The sequence below is a fragment of the Lampetra fluviatilis genome, chromosome 46 (genome assembly GCF_964198595.1).
Source record: "Lampetra fluviatilis chromosome 46, kcLamFluv1.1, whole genome shotgun sequence".
Taxonomy (NCBI): domain Eukaryota; kingdom Metazoa; phylum Chordata; class Hyperoartia; order Petromyzontiformes; family Petromyzontidae; genus Lampetra; species Lampetra fluviatilis.
Window position 1 is genome coordinate 1428173 of NC_136320.1, and position 20495 is coordinate 1448667.

Sequence of the window (20495 nt, forward strand, 5' to 3'; positions counted from 1 at the left end):
GGTCATGGTGCCCAGCCACCGCAAGCCCAAGCAGCTTCTGTTTGATCGGATCCAGGGGGCTAAACGGGCACGGTAACGGGCTAGAGAAGAGATGGGCTGATGTGGCACAGGAGAATGTGGAGATTATTGGACCCTCCAATGACCGGTAGCAGCGGTGTCTAGATCGGCCTCTGTGGAGGAGGAGGCTCGTGAAGGACGCAGCTGCTGGACAGTTGGAGGCAGTCGCCCTCCAACAACAACAGAGGGCAGAGGAGCAACGCTCACAACGAGCGGAGCGCTGGGCGGATAAAACGCAGCCAAGTGGCACGGTGGGGGGTACAGCTAGTGGTGCATCTACCGGGCATCTCAGTCGGCCAACCCATGGCACCTGCTGGGTCTGTCCCAAGATATCCTGCACCTAGCCTGGCACAGTAGGGGGGTACAGCTGGTGGTGCATTTACCGGTCATCTCAGTCAGCCAACCCATGGCACCTGCTGGGTCTGTCCCGAGATCTCCTGCACCTAGCCTGGCACAGTAGGGGGTACAGCTGGTGGTGCATCTACCGGTCATCTCAGTCAGCCAACCCATGGCACCTGCTGGGTCTGTCCCGTGACCTGTCAGCGAGCGAGCCTTCTACACTCCACGTGCACCTAGCCTGGCACGAGCACCGTGGTGATGTCACAACAACAACAATAACCGCGTCGAATGACGGTTGTTGTTGTTGTCGTGAGTGCTCACTTGAAGAGGACAGAGGACAGACCGGTAAATAACTACTGTTCATTGAGCCGTTCTGGAGGTTGTTAAATTTAAACAAAAAGAAATCTTGATTTAAAGCTTTCGTGACTGCAGGGATTCATATTCTTGGTTCTTTCGGTAAAGTCACGTAGAAGGGAAATAATAAAATAATAAAAATATAAAACAACAAAAATTCTCACGACGTTTCGACTGCAACACAAGCAATCATCATCAGGTGTGAAATCCACATTTTAAATCCAAAATTTCTTGCTGTAGATTTCACACCTGATGATTGCTTGTGTTGCAGTCGAAACGTCGTGAGAATTTTTTTTGTTTTATATTTTTTATTTTATTTTATTATTTCCCTTCTACGTGACTTTACCGAAAGAACCAAAGAATTTAAAAATAAACCTGTGACCGCGGTCACGTGGTGCGTGGCCGCCGTCGCCATGGAGACGCGTCTCAGGCCTCACCACCCCCGTTGAGGCCTCGCGCCACGGGCACCGCGCGTTGTTAAAAACAAACAACAAACTAAACAACAAACACGACAACAACAACAACGACAACAACAACAACGGCGTCAGCAAACGACGTCGACCGACGTTAGCAGGGACGCAAGCGACGGCGCGAGAGAGCCGACGGCGACGTTCGGCGCGGTGAGATGACGGAGCTGCTGTGCAGGTGGCTCAACGAGGAGCTGCAGCTGTCGCGACGCCTTGGTGAGGGTCAGGGGTGAGGGGTCAGGGTGAGGGTCAGGGGTGAGGGGTCAGAGTGAGGGGTGAGGAGACGTGGTGAGGGGTGAGGGGTGGGGATGAGGGGTGAGGGGTGGGGGGTGAGGGGTGAGGAGACGTGGTGAGGGCTGAGGGTGAGGAGTGAGGGGTGGGGGTGAGGGGTGAGGAGACGGGGTGACGGGGGTGGAGACGCGGTGAGGGGTGAGGAGACGGGGTGATTGGTGGAGGGTGAGGGGTGAGGAGATGGGGTGGAGGGTGATTGGTGGAGGGTGAGGGGTGAGGAGACGGGGTGAGGAGATGGGATGAGTTGTGAGGAGACGGGGTGAGGGGACTGGGTGAGGAGAGGGGGTGAGGGGTGAGGAGACGGGGGGACGGGGACGGGGTGAGGAGCGAGAGGGTCGAGGGAGAGGCGATTTGGTGAGGTTACACGGCAGAGAGAGGATGAGGGGGGTTATGAATTAGGAGATTAGGTAGGTGAGTAAGCGAGTTTATGGGTGAGCACGTGAGTGAGCGAATGGGTGGGTGGGAAGCGTATGGGTGGAAGGGTGAGTGAATGAGTGGGTGAACAGGTGGGTGAGTGGGCATGTAAGTGAAAGGGGTGAGTGAGTTGGTGTGTGAGTAGGTGGATAAGGGAACGAGTGAGTATGTGGGTTAGTGGGTAGATGACAGTGCACGTGAGTGAACGAATGGGTGGGTGGGGGAGTGAATGTATGGGTGGAAGGGTGAGTGAATGACCAGGTGAACAGGTAGGTGAGTGGGCATGTAAGTGAATTAAGGTGAGTGAGTTGGTGTGTGATCATGTAACGTGTTTCCATTTGTTACAGAGCCCCAGACAATATCACAGGAGCTGGCAAGTGGGTTTATAATCGGGGAGATTCTCCACCGTTACAAACTGCAGGATGACTTCTCAGCCTTCTCGAAAGCAAGGTGTGTCATCATCAACGCTGAAAAATTACCTGAAAATTACTCAAATACGATTACACGTAGCAAGATCGCCCCAGTACTGTGGAACCTTCGCATATTGAGACTAAAGTGAAGCTCACCTGGATTAAACAAGCAGAACAATATCTTACTAAACTACTGAACTATTTTTATTTTACCAGATAAGTCACACTGAGCTATATAGCTCTTTTTCAGAAGCGGCCTAGCCACAAATGATTGCTCAACGAAGTGGCTTGTCTTCTTGGTTCTTTCGGTAAATACTCTTAGTTCTTTCGGTAAAGTCACGTAGGTAAAAAATGAAATTAAAATTAATAAAACAATAAAAAATAAAGTCACGTAGAAGGGAAATAATAAAATAATAAAAATAAAACATAATAAAATAATTCTCATGACGTTTCGGCCACAACGCAAGCAGCCGTCCTCAGGTGAAGAACAGGTCTGTCGGGAAGACAGCGTCTGAATGAAACACCCCAGGCTTGGAGCGTATATTTAAGCTGGGTTGGAGTGGGAAGAGCGTCTTGACAAAATAATTTGCATATCAAGAGGAATTTAGCATATTTATGGGAAATGCAGATATGGGATTAGTACTACTTGTCAAATGTGTAGGAGGCTTGTCATATGGAAATGTATATAATGTATAGCAGCCAAATACTCTTAAACGCACATTGATTCTTGACGTCGTCGTCTGTGCGTCTCCATCTCTTACAGCACGGCCGAGGCGAAGCTCAACAACTTCACCCGCGTGGAGGCGCCGTTGCGACTGCTCGGTGTGGCGTTCGACACGAAGGTGGCGCGTGGCTTGATGCGCGCCGAGCCCGGCGTGGCCACGCGCCTCCTCTACCAGCTCCACGTGGCCCTGCAGCGCATGCGGCGCGCTGGCCTCACGGGGGCCGCCCTGCAGGCAATGCAGCCGCTGGCGCCCGCGCGCCTTCACGCGCTGGGCACCGAGATGTACCAGCAGGTGAACGAAGAGGGAGAGATTACAACTGGACATCTGTGAAAGAAAGCTTCATAGTTCATCGGATTCCTGCAAGATTAATGCATATTTTTATTCTAATTCTGACAATAGGTAAAAATCAATATGTTGACAGTACGCCTTCCCATATTTGTCTCTCGACACATTCCATCGGCCATAAATTTTAAGGCGCATTCGCCGCTGGTTAGCATTATACACAGAGCAGTTAACGCCCCCTACTGGCAGATTAATACCCCAGGTCACTCTTGGAAATTAAACTCGCCTGTTCTTTTGAGCTCTCACCCGATTAAAGAAAATAAATATGAATAAATATGAATGAGTGACTATTGAATGTGAGTTGTTGGCAGCATCATCATCATCATATTCATAATGCCTTTGTCTGCCCGTGAACAGCAGCTGAAGGGTAAAGTCCCGCGCCAGGTGGAGGTGAACCTGCAGCAGCTGACCAACACGTTTGAACAGCGAGCCCGAGAGCGGGAGGCGGGGCGCGTCATGCAGGAACTCAAGCAGCGCGAGACTCGCGAGCAGACCCTCATGGAGCAGCGCAAGCGAGAGCAGACGAAGGTGCACGACCCCCGTCGTTTTAATGCCCTCGCCATAATAAATACAGTAAAACCTTGGATTGCGAGTGACTTGGTCTGCGAGTGTTTTGCAAGACGAGCAAAAAATTTTAAGTAAATATTCATTTGATAAACGAGCGAGGTCTTGCAATACGAGTAGCACGTATACGCTTTTTCTGCCGAGCGTCACGTGATCACAACTGATATACGAGTGCTTTGGATTACAAACACGTTTCCGGAACGAATTATGTTCGCAATCCAAGGCTTTACTGTATATACAAATATTTAATTTGCATGCCTTTATCAAACCACTGCCTATGACCAAATCACTCGGAATGTGCCCACGCTCGTTAGACCTCAGAAGCTAAGCACCGATTAGCATGGTTGGTGACGTATGGTGCGAAATAAGTTTACCGTACGTACAGGCGCTACCGCTAGGCCATGTCACCGTTCGTTGTTCTATCATGCTTGGACGACAGCAGGGGGTGGGTGGCCCTGTTGCTTGTGGATAATGCTTTGATATTGCCTGTGCTGCAGCTTCACCAGAAAAGGAGACGACAGGATGAGCTGATGGCGCAGCTGCAGGCTGCTACGGTGCGCCTTCCCGCGCCACCACTCAACCGCACGCTCCAGGCGATCACTGCCAGGAGGCACCAGCAACAGCAGCGCATCGCACAGGTAGTTTGCGCCACAACTTACAATGATGTGGCATTGCGTAACATTGAGAATGAGTGGATTTGCGATGGCGGGTGGCTCAGAGGTCAGAGCGCTGAGCTGGCACGGCTGAGATCCTGGGTTCTGATCCAGGCAGATGCCTGTCATTAATCCAGGTTCTGCAGTGTAGAGAGTCGATGGTCTTAGCCTGGTTTTTCAGTTTTTTCAGTTTTCATTTATTAGGTATAACCCTGTGAGCCATGCGGCTCTTGACTCGGGTGCAACCGCAACAAACAAAAACATGAACAAGAAACATCTTAAAGTGACAACACGCAACAGAAAAATCCAGGAAAAAACAGCAAAGTCTTCCAGAAAAAACGCCGTATTTCAATGCTGTGTGCAAAAATCCCACTGGGATGAAAGTCAAACAATAACACCCATAAGACAATTTAGATTAAAGTTATCAGGCTAGCTCTGTACTACAACAAACACACATGGCTAAACCAAAACGTTTTCAAAATCACCGATATAAAGCTATAAAAACAATGGAACAGTGATCATAGGAACTGTGATTCAAATTTAACAATACACGATACACATAACATGTACGACCAAACTTTGCAGCCATAGCTGGCTGCATAAGTCACTCCATAACAGCAGGAGTATCAGTATAAAAAAATGTCAATACACCTTTAAAGATCAGCACACTATAATTAAAACTCAAGATCAGGCCATTCTGAATATCAGTGGCAGCTAGGGGTGTACAACTCCTCTAAAGCAGTTTTGAGTGAAGATCTCACAGGTAGTCTCAACAGGTAACAAACAAGTGCACGCAAAAAACCCCATTATGTTAAATTTAGTTTTGCACTTTCATTTCTGTAAACTCCAGTTCTGAGAAAGAAAAGAACATTATTTTGTCTGCCATGTCACCAACTTTACTCTTGGTGACAGGGAGGGTGGGAAAGTGCTGCCCACTACTGTTTGGCGAGAGGTCACTTTAAGGGGTCTCAGAGGCAGCTCTTTGTTATCCGTTTCCGTGGACCATTCCATAATACACAGAGTTGCACTGCCGCTCTGTAACACATCTGGATAGATTCTTCATCTCGTTATATGCTTCCGATAGTGCAATCAGGATAACATTGGGGAAAAAAAGCAAAACAGTATATATTTTTTAAAATATTTAAAGTGTCGTAAACTAAGTTTACGCCAGTTGATATGTATAATGCACGGATTAATCGAGTAAAATCGTCTCTTAAACTCACCAAAATGCATCGAATTGTGTAAGCGTTAATTTTTTCCGTTTGTACATGTATGTAATGGGTTCATGTGACTTTGAGTCAATTTGAGTCAAATTAGAAGCCCGAATTGTCGAAGCCAAAGTGATTCCTTGCTCCAATGAGCATTGAGGCAGTGCAAGCCTCTCATTTACAGCTCTGAGCCAGTTATGGCAATTCCGCATTCCTATGGCGGGAGGTGAGTCTATTCAGAGGCCAACTACTGTTGCGTTCCCCACAAGGGTGGTATTCGTTTTTAACGACCTTGGATGATGATGGGCTGAGTCAACCTCTTCATTAGTATTTGAACTCGCGACCTTCTGATTGTGAGCCGCCTGCTGTACCGTTGATCGACCTCTCTGGATCAACTCTGCCTAGCTAGACACAATTTAATCGTGAAACGGGAGTAAATCATGGCATCCCAAGTGTCCAGCGCTCACATATTTATACCTGACTATTTCCTGCTGCATTCATGCGTGCTGCATGTTTTGTTTTTTCAGAATACATTGATGGAAATACATCTCTTTGAGAAAACCTTGAAGTTGAGGGTCAGTACCGGATATGACAATCCAGACAAGTAGGTATACAGGTGCACACTACACATAGAATTAAATCATGAATAAATATGAATGATTCATGATTTTGCTAGTGCTATCATTAATTACTCTTGCCACACTGTGTACTGCTGACAAACCTTATTTAACATCATGGTTCATAATTGGTATTTTGGGTGAGACCACATAATTACGTGGACAAATTTTTTACATGTAACCCTCCACCATCCGACATAGCCAAACAAATAAAATTGTCACGTGTACAAGCATTTAACGTGTCAATTATTATTGTTAATATCATTATATCAGTTGACCTGTTTAGCTTGCGTTTAACATTGTGGGTGTCTCAAAGCAATATCTAAATATGTTGGCGGTGTCCACAAGCCCATGACCCCCAACACGGTGGCTTTGCCCCAGGGAGGTTGTAATACCTGCTCAAGTACAAAAGTGCGCTTCGTAAAAGTTTACGAGTGGGATGTTAAATCTTGATTTAAAGCTTTCGTGACTGCAGGGATTCATATTCTTGGTTCTTTCGGTAAAGTCACGTAGAAGGGAAATAAGAAAATAATATAAATATAAAACAATAAAAATTCTCACGACGTTTCGACTGCAACACAAGCAATCATCATCAGGTGTGAAATCCACAGCAAGAAAATTAAAAAAAGTGGCGGTTTTTCCTAACGTCAGCACCACAGACAGCGATTTGGCAGTTGGCCAGATGGACGAGTCCATCTATGTTCGGAAAAGAGGAGGGGGGAGCAGAACATGGAATGTGGTCTGAAAGTCACCGTAAGCGTGAACACAATAAATTAAGACCCGAAATGGTTGATCAAATCCTTCCAATGATTGCCAAGCCGGAATCCATCTTCTCGGTTGAAATTGTCTCTGTGTTTGTATATGTGAATAGCCTCATGAACGATGTTGACTGTCTAACAGGGTGGAGTACGTGGGGGAGATTCGGCGCAGGCTGCAGGAGGATGGACAAGCGCGGAACCAGCGAGAGAAGCGTCGCAGGGCGGTTTTGGTGCATCAACTTCAGGCCCAGCGGGATATGGAGGTTATGAAACGTCTCTATAAAATATATATTAAGTGAGGGGTTCCTGCGATATTGGCGATGCTCTGAAATATTGTATGAGATAATGGCGTCATCTGTTTTGCTAAATATTATTAAATCGTGAATATTGTTAATCATATTATTTTTATGAATTATTTGTTCATCTCGACCATCAGCCGTCATCCGTTCTTGCTCAAGCTCACTCAATCTTAAGAGTCCATTTGGTGCTTCTAACTTTGCATATTTTCTGAAGTCCACGTATTCCTCTTTCTCTCCGTACAACTCCAAGCATGCACATGTCCACGTTTCTTTGCTCCCATTTCAGTTCTTGTTCTCTCCTGTAACGATTCCATTTCAGAGAAGTGGTCATTTTCCCTTCGCAGAAGGGGTGGTTTCATAAGCAGGGGGTGTGGGATCACTGGAAAAGATGTTGCTGTATTGTGCAGGAGCTGGATCGGGTGGAGGAGCTGGTGGGACGGCTGATGAGACAGAGCCAGCAGGAGCAGCGTGTTGCCGTGCAGCTGCTGCTAACGCGGCAGCACAAGGAGACGGTGCGGCAAAACCGTCTGGAGCGCCACTACCAGCTCGCTGAACGCCGTCATCGCGAGTTCACGGAGGCTCTGGACGCTGACGCTGTGAGTCGGTATGCAGATGACACACTACGTCGGGGGTGGGGAATTTACGGCCCATGGGTTAGATCTGACCCACACATTTCATACTGACCCATAGCCAAATGAGGCCCACCGCTCCGTAAAAACCCCACGAACAACATTTATTCGTCACTGTAAGCATCTTAGCAACAGTAATTGGGTCATAGATTTGAATATTTTCAACGTGCCAACAGTGTTTAACATTTTTGCGCACTCAGCCGCTTGTGTCACTAAAAGCAGAGTTACATACAAACGTTATTTTTTCTATGATTATTGAACAGCACTAAGATGTGCGTTCATGTGTGGTCCGCTGGATGCAATATAAAAGTCTTATTCGGCCCTCACTAAGGTAAAGGTTCCCTGCCCCTGCTTTATGTTCAGAGAGGCATTGTTATGCATCTTCAGGACGTACACGTGTGTAAGCGTTGTGGTGTGCATGCGTGCGCGTGCGTGCACGTACGCAGGCGCGTTCGCGCTGGGAAAGCGAGGAGCAGCGAGAGCAGGCAGAGCGCGAGCGGGAGCTGCACGCTCGCCTGCTGGCGGAGCGCCTGGCTGCTCGGCATGCCTGGCACAAGCAAATGTGCATGGGCATCGTGCTGCATGTGGTGGACCTGGCGACCCGGCAAGCCGAGTATAGGGAACTCACCGGCAGGTGTGTGTGTGTGTGCTTCATAGAATTTCAGGAACAGCACTTGGCTCAACAGTCTGTTAATGACTATATGGGGAATCTTCTTGGTTCTTTCCGTAAAGTCACGTAGAATTGAAATAATAAAATAATAAAAATAAAACATAATAAATAATTCTCACGACGTTTCGGGCCACAACGCAAGTAGCCGTCCTCAGGTGGAGAACAGGTCTGTCGAGTCTGAATGAGACTCTGGCTCCTCGACAGACCTGTTCTCCACCTGAGGACGGCTACTTGCGTTGTGGCCGAAACGTCGTGAGAATTATTTTATTATGTTTTATTTTTATTATTTTATTATTTCAATTCTACGTGACTTTACCGAAAGAACCAAGAAGATGAATCCCTGCAGTCACGAAAGCTTTAAATCGAAATTTATATGGGGAATCTTTGTCTTTTGTTGTTGCACGTGCTACTCTTACCACCTTGGGAGTGGCGGAGTAGTGGATAGCGCACTGTGCTACGAGCCCGGCGACCCTAGCTTGATTCCCGCTCACGGCCAACACCAGTGACGATTATTTGAATCTGTCGTGGGCCTCCCCTAGGTCGACTCAGCCTCAAATGAGTACCTGGTGTGGTGTGTAAACACCGCCACTAGGGAGACAAAGGCGGTCGAATGTGGTGCTGGCCACCTACCCCCTCGTGTGCCATGGCAGCCTTCACTGATGCTCGCTAACAGCACTTGCCCCAACAGTCTGTTGAAGCCAATACGGGGGATCTTTGTCTTTGTGTGTGTGGTTCATAGGTTTTTGGGAACAGCGCTTGCCCCAACAGTCCGTTATAGACTATATGTGCGATCTTTGGGAGCAGTGGTGTAGCGGTCTATGCTACAAACTCGGCGACCAGAGTTCGATTTCGGCTCACAATCAACATCAGTGCCGAACTTTTGATCCGGTTCTGAGCCTTCACGAGGTCGACTCACCCTTAAATGAGTACTTGTTGTAGTGTGTAAGCATCTGTACTGGGGAGACAAACTTCAAACTAGAACTTCTTTCGCACCGTACGTAGCCAGCCATGCTAAGGCAGCCGGGTGTGGTGCTGGGCACACCATCACATCGTGTGCTGGTGCTAGCCACACGCGATAAGTCAATTACATCAAATCTCATTTCAACACAGTGGCAGCTGTCCCTGTGCAGCATAAGGTGACTTGTCTCCTGGCCTGCAAATAGGTATTCTGCCATTTAGGAGCAATTTTTGCTATGCGTACTCCCAATTAAGTGATTTGCAGGTAATTCATATACGCCAAGTATTAATAGCATGCACACTTGCGTTGCTGTACAGGAATGTCCCGAAACAGCTGCTGCGCGAGTGGAGGGAGCTGTTTGTGCTGGAGCTGCCTGTTTACGACCCACCCGACCCAAAGGACACTTCCGAGTCCACTGTCTCAATGGCCCACAAGGAAGCACAGGCAGCGCTTGATGAGCAAGACTTCTTAGATTACATGGTGCGGCGTGCACACTTCTTTCAACGATACTACACCACCACCACAATCGTCCTCATCAACCACAAGCAGTCCACAGCTGGATGATGTCCTTCCAAAGTTATCGTCATGCCCGACCACGGTGCTGTCCATCTAGCACCTGAACATGAGCTAATTTTATCGCTCCATCTCCTCCTTGGGCTGACAATTCGTCGTTATACTCAACCACTTACCCAAGGCCACTTACTTTTCATAGCGTCGTTATCTCTTTGTGCAGTTTTCAGCTTTTCTTCTAATTTCTTTGTCATTGTCGATGTTTCTGATCCATCTGTCCATATATGGTAAAACGAGGGTGAAAGGTACCTTCACAAGCAGTGTATTTTAATAAATGCATGTGGATTTCTGCAAGTTGCATAAGTTTTCCAAGACCACGTCTAGGGTCTTTACGATTCAGTGTTTCTGCCAGAGGCTCGCAACAGCCAGACCAAAGCAACTTATCCAATACCCTGAGAGTAGCGGGAAAAGTGTGTCAGGCCTTTCCGTAAGGCTCCTTTGTTTATCGGTGGGTTTATTTCTATTATTGTAGTCATTATTTATGAAGGCTTCAATGAATTAATGAAAGAAAGAAAGAAAAATCTACATCACATTCGTGTCGTTTGTTGCAGGAAAAAATCCATTCATTAATGGGTGATCTTTATTTAGCACCTGGTAAGCGCTCAATGGGACAAAAAAATATTTTGTGAAGGAGGTCTTGAGTAAATGTAAGGGAAATCAACAGCAATGTACAGCTGCGCTTAATACGGAACCACCCTGCCAAGCTAAGTAAACCTTCGTCACGTTGCACCGCCTGTTGTTTTTGTCGCGATGTTCGACGTTTCACTGCGCATGCTGAGAGCTTCTTCGTGAACCGAATCGAATCGGTCACTTGGTTCAGTACCGAATGAAATTCCCAGAACATGGAGCGAAACTTTGAACGTTACGACGGGCAACGCGTGCTAAGACTCGTAAACGCGTCGGAGACTTGCCCAGTTAAAACTTCTCCTTATCGCTAACCCTGCAGGGCATGAAAGGAGAGTGGCAAGCTGTGGATGGCAGTTCAGCCGTGGAGCCGCCCCCCAACAATGCCGTCTTGGGTCACGTGGTACGGCATATTTGCACATTAGTGCGTCCTCCACGGTCACTCGCACCACCCGTCGCCTTGCCTCCGTCCTCCATCCGTGCCTGCGTTCTGGGAAAGCCCTTCTCGGGAAAAACCAGCTGTCTGCAACGCCTGTCACAAGGTACGATGCCTGTGTAACACCCGCAGCCATACACCAACGCACTACTCTGTTGTAAGAGGGATGAATCCCACTAAAAGCCATAGACTGTGAATAATGTATTGCATTTGGAGGGAGTGATGACTTTGCGGTTAGCTTACTGAGCTACAAACATCGCAACCTAAGTTTGATTTCAAGCCATGACAAGCTGAACCAGCACTTGGGCTCTCCCCTTCACTGACCCGCACTGACCAGCGTGGTGAAGTATGTTGATAATATGCCTGCTCGCATAAATTAATTTATTTTGTGGGCACAATTGAATGTGTGGCTGAGCACACGTTTGTATAAGTGTGCTCTTTGTTGTCCTTCCCCCACACCTCCGATGAGTTGGCTATGCACACAGCGTTGGTGTACGGTGTTTTTTCTGAAATATTTTGCTGTCTTTTTTTGGATTTTCTGTTTGCACTTAGTCACATATTCACTTTAAGATGTTTTTTGTTCATGTTTTTGTTTTTTGTTTGTTGCGGTTGCACCCGATTCAAGAGCCGAATGGCTCACAGGGCTATACCTAATAAATTAACTTGAACTTGAACTTGAACGTACGGTGCGAAAGAAGTTCAACATGACGACGTGGCTAAGTGTGCATTTCTGATACTCTGTTAATGGACGTGCCGTGCTGTCTGTGCCTCCAGATTGTGGGCTGGTGACGTTGAACGTGTCTGCTCTATTGCTCGAGTCTATGGAGACCTACAATGCAAGCCTCTACCCCATTGAGCACGAGGTCTCCACTGAGTGATTGAAGGCACCCTCGTTCATTTCTGACCAAATATAATAAGCAGGAATTGAAAGCACTTGTTCTACCAAATTCATTCGTTTGTAGGAGAGGACACGAGTGAGCAATGTACAAAAAGCTACAGTTGTTATCCGCTGAATTGTATAACATCCATGTTCTGCTGTTGTGCTGAATTATATATAGTAAATTACACAATCATTCTCGCCATATAAAATAATAATATTAATCGCACTTTGGTTCATAAGCCTATGGCCATTCTGAATCAGCGTTTTCTGGTATCATTTGCTTAATAATAATAAAACTAAGTTTAAAGTTGGATACGTTGGCTAAGTCATGAGTTCAGATTCTTAGGTTTTTTCGGTAAAGTCACGTAGGTAAAAAAATGAAATTAATAAAAATAAAATAAAAATCACGAAACGTGATTTTTATTTTATTTTACTTTTATAAATTTTACGTCGTGATTTTAATTTTACTTTTATTTTACTTTTATTAATTTTAATTTTTTACCTACGTGACTTTACCGAAAAAACCTAAGAATATGAATCCTTGCAGTCACGAAAGCCTCATGAGTTCAGGATTGGATCGTTCTTACGTGAACGCTTAAGTGAAGTTTGTGGAACTTTTTGTTAGGAGGACGATGAGAGGATCGTGGCAGAAGGGGATGACAATCATGAGGAGGCCGACCCTGTGACCCATGCTGAGGTCTGGTACCGCACCTACGTGGGGCATCATCACATCATCACAATCCATGGGCAGAAAGCCCGTCGGTGTCCACTGCACATTTTGTCATTTGTTTCCACTTTCCTCTGTCTTGTGCCAATATGCTCAAGTAGTGCACGTTTTTCTGGCGTGAATCTCTTATGTCGCCAAGCCATTCTGTTAGGTCTTCCTCTCTTTCCTGTTCCATCCATTTTTACGAATAATACACTTTTAATTTTCCTGTTGTCCATCCTACACATGTGTCCAAATAGTGACAGTTTCCTTATCATCACTGCCTGCATCAGGTCTTCTTCATTGTACAAGCATTTTCTTACTTCTACGTTGGTCGCTCTTTGGATCCAGCTGAGATGCAGTTTCCTTCTGTAGCAATAACTGCGGGGGCCAGCACTCTCAAATTACCAGCCCTCGCTGATGCACTCCTGTCACCCGCTCACCGGTGGCCTGTTGCCTCCTTATCATTCTTCTATCGCTACTACCACACTGTTACTGTTCCCATCACCGTCACTCATTGATTCCTCCACCCGTGTTGAGGATTCGGTCTACCAGACACTGACTTTTTTTGGCTCATCTGTACCGTGTTCAATCACCCAGACTTCCCTAACACTGCTCCTCCACTTTGGACTGTCATCCATTTTTCCAAGCTCTCGTAAAAACCATATTCAATATAAGAAATGCGTTAGACCCTTAGCTATTGCAACTTCGAATGTGCCAGTTTATTACTGGCTGCTTGAGGTTTTGGGCCTTTGGGTCCTGTGCTTAGCAACTGTGTTAAAAAAAAAGTCTCATGTTCACCCCAGAAATTTGGCAAGTCAGGGGGGGGGGGGGGGCTATCATTGTGGTGCCACCACCTATGCCCAGGGAGAATTGCTGCTGTGGTTGCCGTTGTTGTGGCTGATGTAGCTGCCGTGCCGCGTGGAGCTGGGAAGACAAGCGTCTGAAGTTCTGGCGCAGGGAGGCGTGGTCCCTGACCAGCTTCTCGTATTTCTTGTGCTGCAGGCGTTGAGGTATGTGGGGCAGTCTCACTGACTGCCACTGTGCATTCACGTCACCCAATCACGTCACATTTATAGGAGACTCAGCCAGGACACATGGGGAGCTGGCAATCCTTCCCTCTGTCTGCATTGGCCCTGCCTACTGCTTATGCTTTCACCCACTTATTAGCCAACACTGCCCACTACTCGGGGTAACACTACCCTTTGCCTGTATCATGAGTCGAGCATGAGGCCAGAAAAGAATGAAGCTAGACTATTATCTGTACTTTGGTGCAGTTAACAGGATGGATGCCATAATAGGATGAATGACGTGCTCCACTCACCGTCCAAAGCACAGATGAGATGCATAATAATCCCAAAGTGGCAGGAAATCCATCCTATTTCCCATGTTCATTGACGCTTATTTATGTGGATGACAGAAGTGAAATGTGTGGGTAAGCGTGGGTCTTTGGACCTGCCCATTGCGCCCCATTGTCATCGCTGAAAAGAGAAGCAAGCTCTTCTGTATTTGCTTCCTTTTTCTTTATGATGCACGTTCTACTATTTTGTCTTACATTTAGACACTATAAATACATCCTGAAGTGTATTGACATATATCAATCCTATTAGATTTATTTTTGTACATTTATTGGTCTGGTTCAATGGCAAAAAAACAATTAAATACCGTTTTGATTTTATCCCTGTATCAGGCATTGCGGAGGTTTGGTGAGATGCACCCAAAGCCGTGTGTATCCGTGTGTTGGTGGTCCAGGGAATTGCCGGAGCAGACAGGCTGGATACTAGATGGCTTTCCTGCGACAGTGCAACAGGCTAAGCTGTTGGAGAAGGCCCTCACTGGATGGGATGAAGACCTCGAGGAAGGAAGCTCGAAGGAGCTGGGGCAGCAGGGTAGCGGCACCGCTAGCGGAAAGGTGTCACTGCTGGTGCAGGACCCCTTTGCCCCACCCAAAGCGCCACCTCCTCCACCCGCTCTGGACCTGGCTTTGGTCCTCACGCTGTCCGACAGCGCTGCGTTCGAAAGAGCTGAGAGTGCGTCTTGTGAGGACTTACACGCGCACACACAGTGGCCTGGTATACAGGATATCTTGGGTTCGATGCCAAATCCTGACGCCTGTATAATTGAAGTATGCATGTTCTCCCCGTGGCCGCCTATATTTTACTCCTAGTCTTCTGGTTTTTACCTCCAAATTTAGAATCAACATAGGTTTGGAGTATTTGACTCTTAGAATTTTCCACATAAGCCACTTCGTTGAGCTATCACTTGTGGCTAGGTCGCTTCTGAAAAAGAACTATATAATTCAGCAGACCTGCTGAAATAAAAATAGCCGTAGTCATACACATCACTTCATTCATGCCCAGAGTTGTAGCACTTCATCAGAGGCCCTGATCTATCCACTGCTTGATGATAGCTTCCTCCCAAAGCCATCACCATCTCTGGCATGCACTAAACTCTATTTATTTCCAGCGCTATACCCTTCATTCATCATCATCATCAACCATGACCTACCCACTGCTGGATAAAGGCCTCGCTGACACTATCAGGGTCTCACAATGCAAGAATGCATCTAAGCACCTGCACATGAGCTGATGTCGCTCCATCTCCACAGTGCATGGTGCATGTCCTCTGAGGCGTGTGTCCCTCATAACTCTGGCCATCATCCGTGCTATAGCAATGTATCCTGCCCAAGCCCGCTTAATTTTTCTTAACAGTTAATGCAATGTTTGTAACCTGCTTATATTCTCTAAGCGATGTGCTCCACTTCCTGTCTATCAGTTGAATTCCAAGCATGCAACTCTCTCTGCTCGTTTGTGCACTTTTCGGCTTTTGTTCCATTTTCTTTGCCACATTTCTGATCCGTACATGATTGCGGGTAATACAGAGTGATTAAAAACGTTCTCCGCTAGGCACGTTGGTATGTCGTTTCTCACCGAAACGTTCAGTTTTCCTAAAGCACTCTAACCTGCTTCTATCTGCCTCTTCATTATTGGCCAATAAAAAAGTATATTCAAGGAATGTGTGGCTTGCAATGAGAGTATGTACTACCACCTAGGCTTTCGCGGTTGGTGCTGTATAGCTCTCCGATGTGTCCATAATCAACGTGTTTGGGTTTAGATCGCGTTATTTATAAATGTGTCGTAACCCTCCACCACCCGACACGGCCAATCAGTCAAAAAGTGTCACGTTGACAAAAGACAAATAGTTCACTGCTTTGTGTTGAAGCGTGAAACCACAACATTTACAATTTGAGTACGACGTTTCGCTGGTAATTGCATCCAGCATCATCGGGCAATTCGCCCGATGATGCTGAACACACATCTCTGATGTGTGTTACGGGTTTTTTTCGGAATGAAGTGTTCAGTTGCTGATGAAACTCTCCCGGCACGTCGAGCGAAACGTCGTACGTCACGCAGAGCGACCCGGAAAAACAAAACACACCTAAGAGAGCATTGAGAGCATTTGTTAAGCGCAGTTTATCTTGCAGGTGCCGAGGCTGTTGAAAACGGAGCGGAGGTGGACCTGGATCAACTTCCCAACAAGTAAGGCTTGCCAGCACTTAGTCCTGGCACCACCCTAGTCTCGCCGTATCACCCTTATTTATTCTTCTTGTCTGCCTATGGTCAGTCACAAGGTGTTGTTTCCTCAATCTAAAAGCTTTTGTCTCGTTACTTACTTGCTCATCCATAATGTCCATCTGAATGACAGGTGGCCGGGTAGCTTAGAGATCAGAGCACACCGCTGAGATCCTGGGTTTGAACCCAGACAGCCGCTTTTGATTAAGCCAGGTTCTCAAGTGTATTGAGTTGATGATGTCATCCTGGTCAGGAAAGATTGCACAAAGATCTACGATTAATTCTAGATTTGAAGTTTTCGTGACTGCAAGGATTCATACTCTTTGGTTCTCTCCCAAAAATGTCCTTGCTGTGGTTGTCACACCTGATGATGTTTGCTTGTGTTGCAATCGAAACGTCGTGATTTCTTTATTTCTAATTTTTATTTTATTATTTTTATTTATAATTTTTCACCTACGTGACTTTACCGAAAGAACCAAAGAGTATCTACGATTAAATTTAATTTTGTCCTTAATTTGGCTAAATTCCATCTCGAAGAATTGAAAGAACATCAGTTCAAACAGTTGTGCGACGAAATATTAACCCTCAATGGCAGAGCGAGTTTAAAAGTGCTGCTGTCTACTGTGTGGACCAGAAATCACTTGAAGGGATCTCAGAGGTAGCTCTGTAAAATCTGCTTCCGTTTACTGCGAAGGGGTCGTGCTGCTCTGTGAGGGATTCAAGTGAATGCTCGTCCTCTATTGCATGACAGTGATAGCACGGTCGAGAAAATATTTAACACGTAGGCTTTCGTGACCATCATCCATAATATAGTTTTTTTTTGGGTTGGATCGCGTAAATATAAATGTGTCGTTAAACCCGCCGCCACCACCCGGCACAGCCAATTAGTAAGGTTTGTTAAGCAAACATAATATGCCAATTCGTTACTAGTACAGCACACCGGTGTGTTGGAGAGAAAATCTACAATATTTACAATCTGTGTACTCAGATTTACAATCTTACCTTACTAATTGGATGTGTTGGGTGGTGGCGGGTTTAACGACACATTTATATTAACTCGATCTAAACCAAAAAAAAACCTGTATTGTGGAGAAAATATTGTTTACTGGCACTGAAAGAAAAGAAAGCTCTCAAAATGTTTGTCACACTAGCCATTGCGAAGACGACACATGAGCAGAGACGTACCGTTGAGTAGCGACTAGTATTTGCTGTTGAGGATGTTTAAATTTTTGTGCGCGTGTTGTGTGCATGTAGGCTGGTAGGATTTGAAAAACACTGGCCTGACCTGGAGCAGTGGTTTGGGCCTAGGCACGGAGTGCTGCAAAGCGTGTGTGCCGAGACAGATCAGGACTTGTTGTACCAGGGAATGAAGCGCATCTTTGAACAAACCCTTCTGCACAAGCAGCAAATCAGTAAGCCCAAAGGTAATACAAATTCCCATCAGTGGATTTGCATAAGCCCATTGATTTACACATATCATCAGAGGCAGCATTGCGTTCAATTCTTTGCATTGTGACTGCATGGCTGAGAGTACGCAAATTATATCCTGATCGTCGTGTGTGCCCCCCCCACATTAAACAGTGTGTAAACAGATCATTTGGACTTAAGGAAATATGAGTAAGACAAAAGGCAGGTATAACAAGTTTTGCTGAGAATTCTAAATATTACGAAAGAATGAACTGCAGGAGATGTTTGAAGAGGTTATTTGAACAAAAACTGCTGCAACAGTTGGACTCGATAGAAATACGTGCAAAACTTAAACGATGTACTCACAAAAATCACAGAGAAACTAGCAGAAGAACACAACGGGAAAACAATAATGTACACACCGTATATTTCTTGCAATGATTAAAGGTTGACCGGGAACAAAATTATGAAATGAAGAGGCGAGCGATATCAGGATGGAGTGTTTTTGGAAAGAAGGACTTCGTTCTGAAAAGCAAGACCTGCATGGGATTCGATACATGTGTAGTGACATAAATGGTGTCACTCGGGTGTTCGCGCCAGCTACTGTTACAGGAGCGCAACTGTGCGTCTGGAGCCTCTCTCTAGCACCAGAGTAAGTGCGGCATTTCAGCCAGCCCTAGGGGCTTAGTCCTGGTGATGGCCTGAGACAGGGCAAGGGGGGACGTGGTAGCGTGAGTGGGGCACATGATGCTCGGTCGGGATCCTTCAGGAAAGGTCTCGAAGGGGGAAGAGCATCAAGGGGCAGTCCCGGGAGTGTTCTGGGCTCGTCTGTGGAATCAAGCCTGGGTCCCGTGTCTCGTCGTCTCCGGGTCTTCGTCTAGAGTTAACTCGCTACTCTCATAGTTAGCCATATGACCTACTATAGAACCTGAGTTACGTTCAGTTTTACCCGCTAGGGAAGTTGTTAAATAAAAGTGTTGCCTCCCAGTCCAGAGTGTGTGCCTCCGTGTTGAACACTGCACATGTACCGTGAGCTTGAGAATGTATATTAATGGTTCAATTAATTATTGGATCTTGACGCCCTTTGTGAAATCCTTCTGCCTGATTGTGTGCATAGAGGAGCCTTTGTTGGAGGATAACACAGCAGCCATTATCCAAGAGCCTCCTATGGTCGACAGTGACCAACCACAAGAAGAAGAGATTCCTAGCATGCTTGGGGAAGTACCAAGCACACCAACCATGAGCTCCCAGCAGAAGGGCGCCTCTCCAGGCCGATCCCCTAAAGGTGGGTGGCAGAGCTGGCATCATCTTCCCTTGGTACAACTGCACAGCTCGCTTCAACGCCCACATTCACTTATAGCGCTCAAATATGTTCACGTGTGCTTTGTAATGTACGGAAATTCGTTGTAATCTGTCAAAAGGTGTGCTGTGCAAAGTTTCAAACAATAGTGACCCTCCAATTGCCTTATGTACCATTTGGATGTGTAGAGCGTATGTTACTGGGAGATAGAGGTTTGTGACCATTGGATTGATCCTCCCATCATACCTTGCGTATCACGTGACATCAGCATATAGCGAGCATAATTTTGAGTCTTGTTTTAGATCACCAACTCAAGAGTCAAAATTATGGTCATAATATTTTAGACAGCAGCAGGAAAATTGGACAACCTTATGCATAACGCACTCATCCTTGTAAGGAACAATTAGTTCAGTGTAGTCATTGCCTCGTGGTGCCTTGTGATTCAGGGAATTAATGCGGACAAGCGCTCCCTGATCACTGTGGTGACATGTTGGCTCTGCCTGAGGGTGACATTAAAACAATCATTACAATCGTATAATGTGGAAGTGTTTGTCCATCATGTGCAGTATCTCACACACCTATAGGGCTGTGTGACGCCGTGATGACGTCATAGCACTTAACGCCAGATCCTTACGAAACACGTGCACGGGCAAGGTCATGGTGAAGATATATTTCGTGCAAATGGATCCTTTGTTTAGTCTGACACAGGCTGGTAAATTATCGCTCATGAATTTGTAAATACGGAAACGATGGTTTGGAATACTCAATTGCTTCGCAGGCTCACGGAGAAGAACATCAAAGTCCCCGGCATCAGCGGACAAGAAGGAACGGGCGAAGGGCAAGGAGAAGAAAGGGAAATCTCCCCCTCGTTCTGGTGGGTGCTGTTCCTTTGCTTTACCAATGAAGGCCTCCCCACGCCGAATCTGTTATGGGAGTTATTTGACCCATAGTTGTTTTCTCATTGATAAACTATATATGTTAAAGCAAATATTTATAAATGATGAAACACATATTTTTTTATAAATTATTAAACTCTTTTTTATTTTGCCAGGTAAGACCCACTTGAGCTACGTAGCTCTTTTTTCAGAAGCGACCTGGCCACAAATAATCGCTCAACAAAGTGGCTTATCACGTGGAAATGTATAGCAGCCAAATACTCTTAAGCGCACGTTCATGAATTTGAAAGGGAAAAACCGGAGGACCTGGAGAAGGATCCACGCGTCCATGGGGAGAGAGACATGCAAA

General features: G+C 46.3%; 1 protein-coding gene across 3 annotated transcripts in view; it reads left to right on the forward strand.

The window, feature by feature from the left end:
• Positions 1–1162: 1162 nt before the first annotated feature.
• SPEF2 (sperm flagellar and cilia associated 2) overlaps positions 1163–20495 on the forward strand; it is a 34887-nt gene continuing 15554 nt past the window's right edge. For 2 of the 3 annotated variants that reach the window (XM_078876887.1, XM_078876889.1), the window contains exons 1-19: positions 1163–1433; positions 2270–2372; positions 3096–3348; positions 3757–3927; positions 4461–4601; positions 6352–6428; positions 7342–7462; positions 7906–8094; positions 8574–8761; positions 10073–10235; positions 11272–11491; positions 12160–12248; positions 12891–12962; positions 13881–13984; positions 14724–15010; positions 16456–16510; positions 17798–17967; positions 19068–19235; positions 20029–20124. In XM_078876887.1, coding sequence (XP_078733013.1) covers positions 1376–1433; positions 2270–2372; positions 3096–3348; positions 3757–3927; positions 4461–4601; positions 6352–6428; positions 7342–7462; positions 7906–8094; positions 8574–8761; positions 10073–10235; positions 11272–11491; positions 12160–12248; positions 12891–12962; positions 13881–13984; positions 14724–15010; positions 16456–16510; positions 17798–17967; positions 19068–19235; positions 20029–20124 — 2725 coding nt within the window. In that variant the 5' untranslated portion in view covers positions 1163–1375. The remainder of the gene's footprint in view (positions 1434–2269; positions 2373–3095; positions 3349–3756; positions 3928–4460; positions 4602–6351; positions 6429–7341; positions 7463–7905; positions 8095–8573; positions 8762–10072; positions 10236–11271; positions 11492–12159; positions 12249–12890; positions 12963–13880; positions 13985–14723; positions 15011–16455; positions 16511–17797; positions 17968–19067; positions 19236–20028; positions 20125–20495) is intronic. The other variant, XM_078876888.1, reaches the window with a different exon arrangement.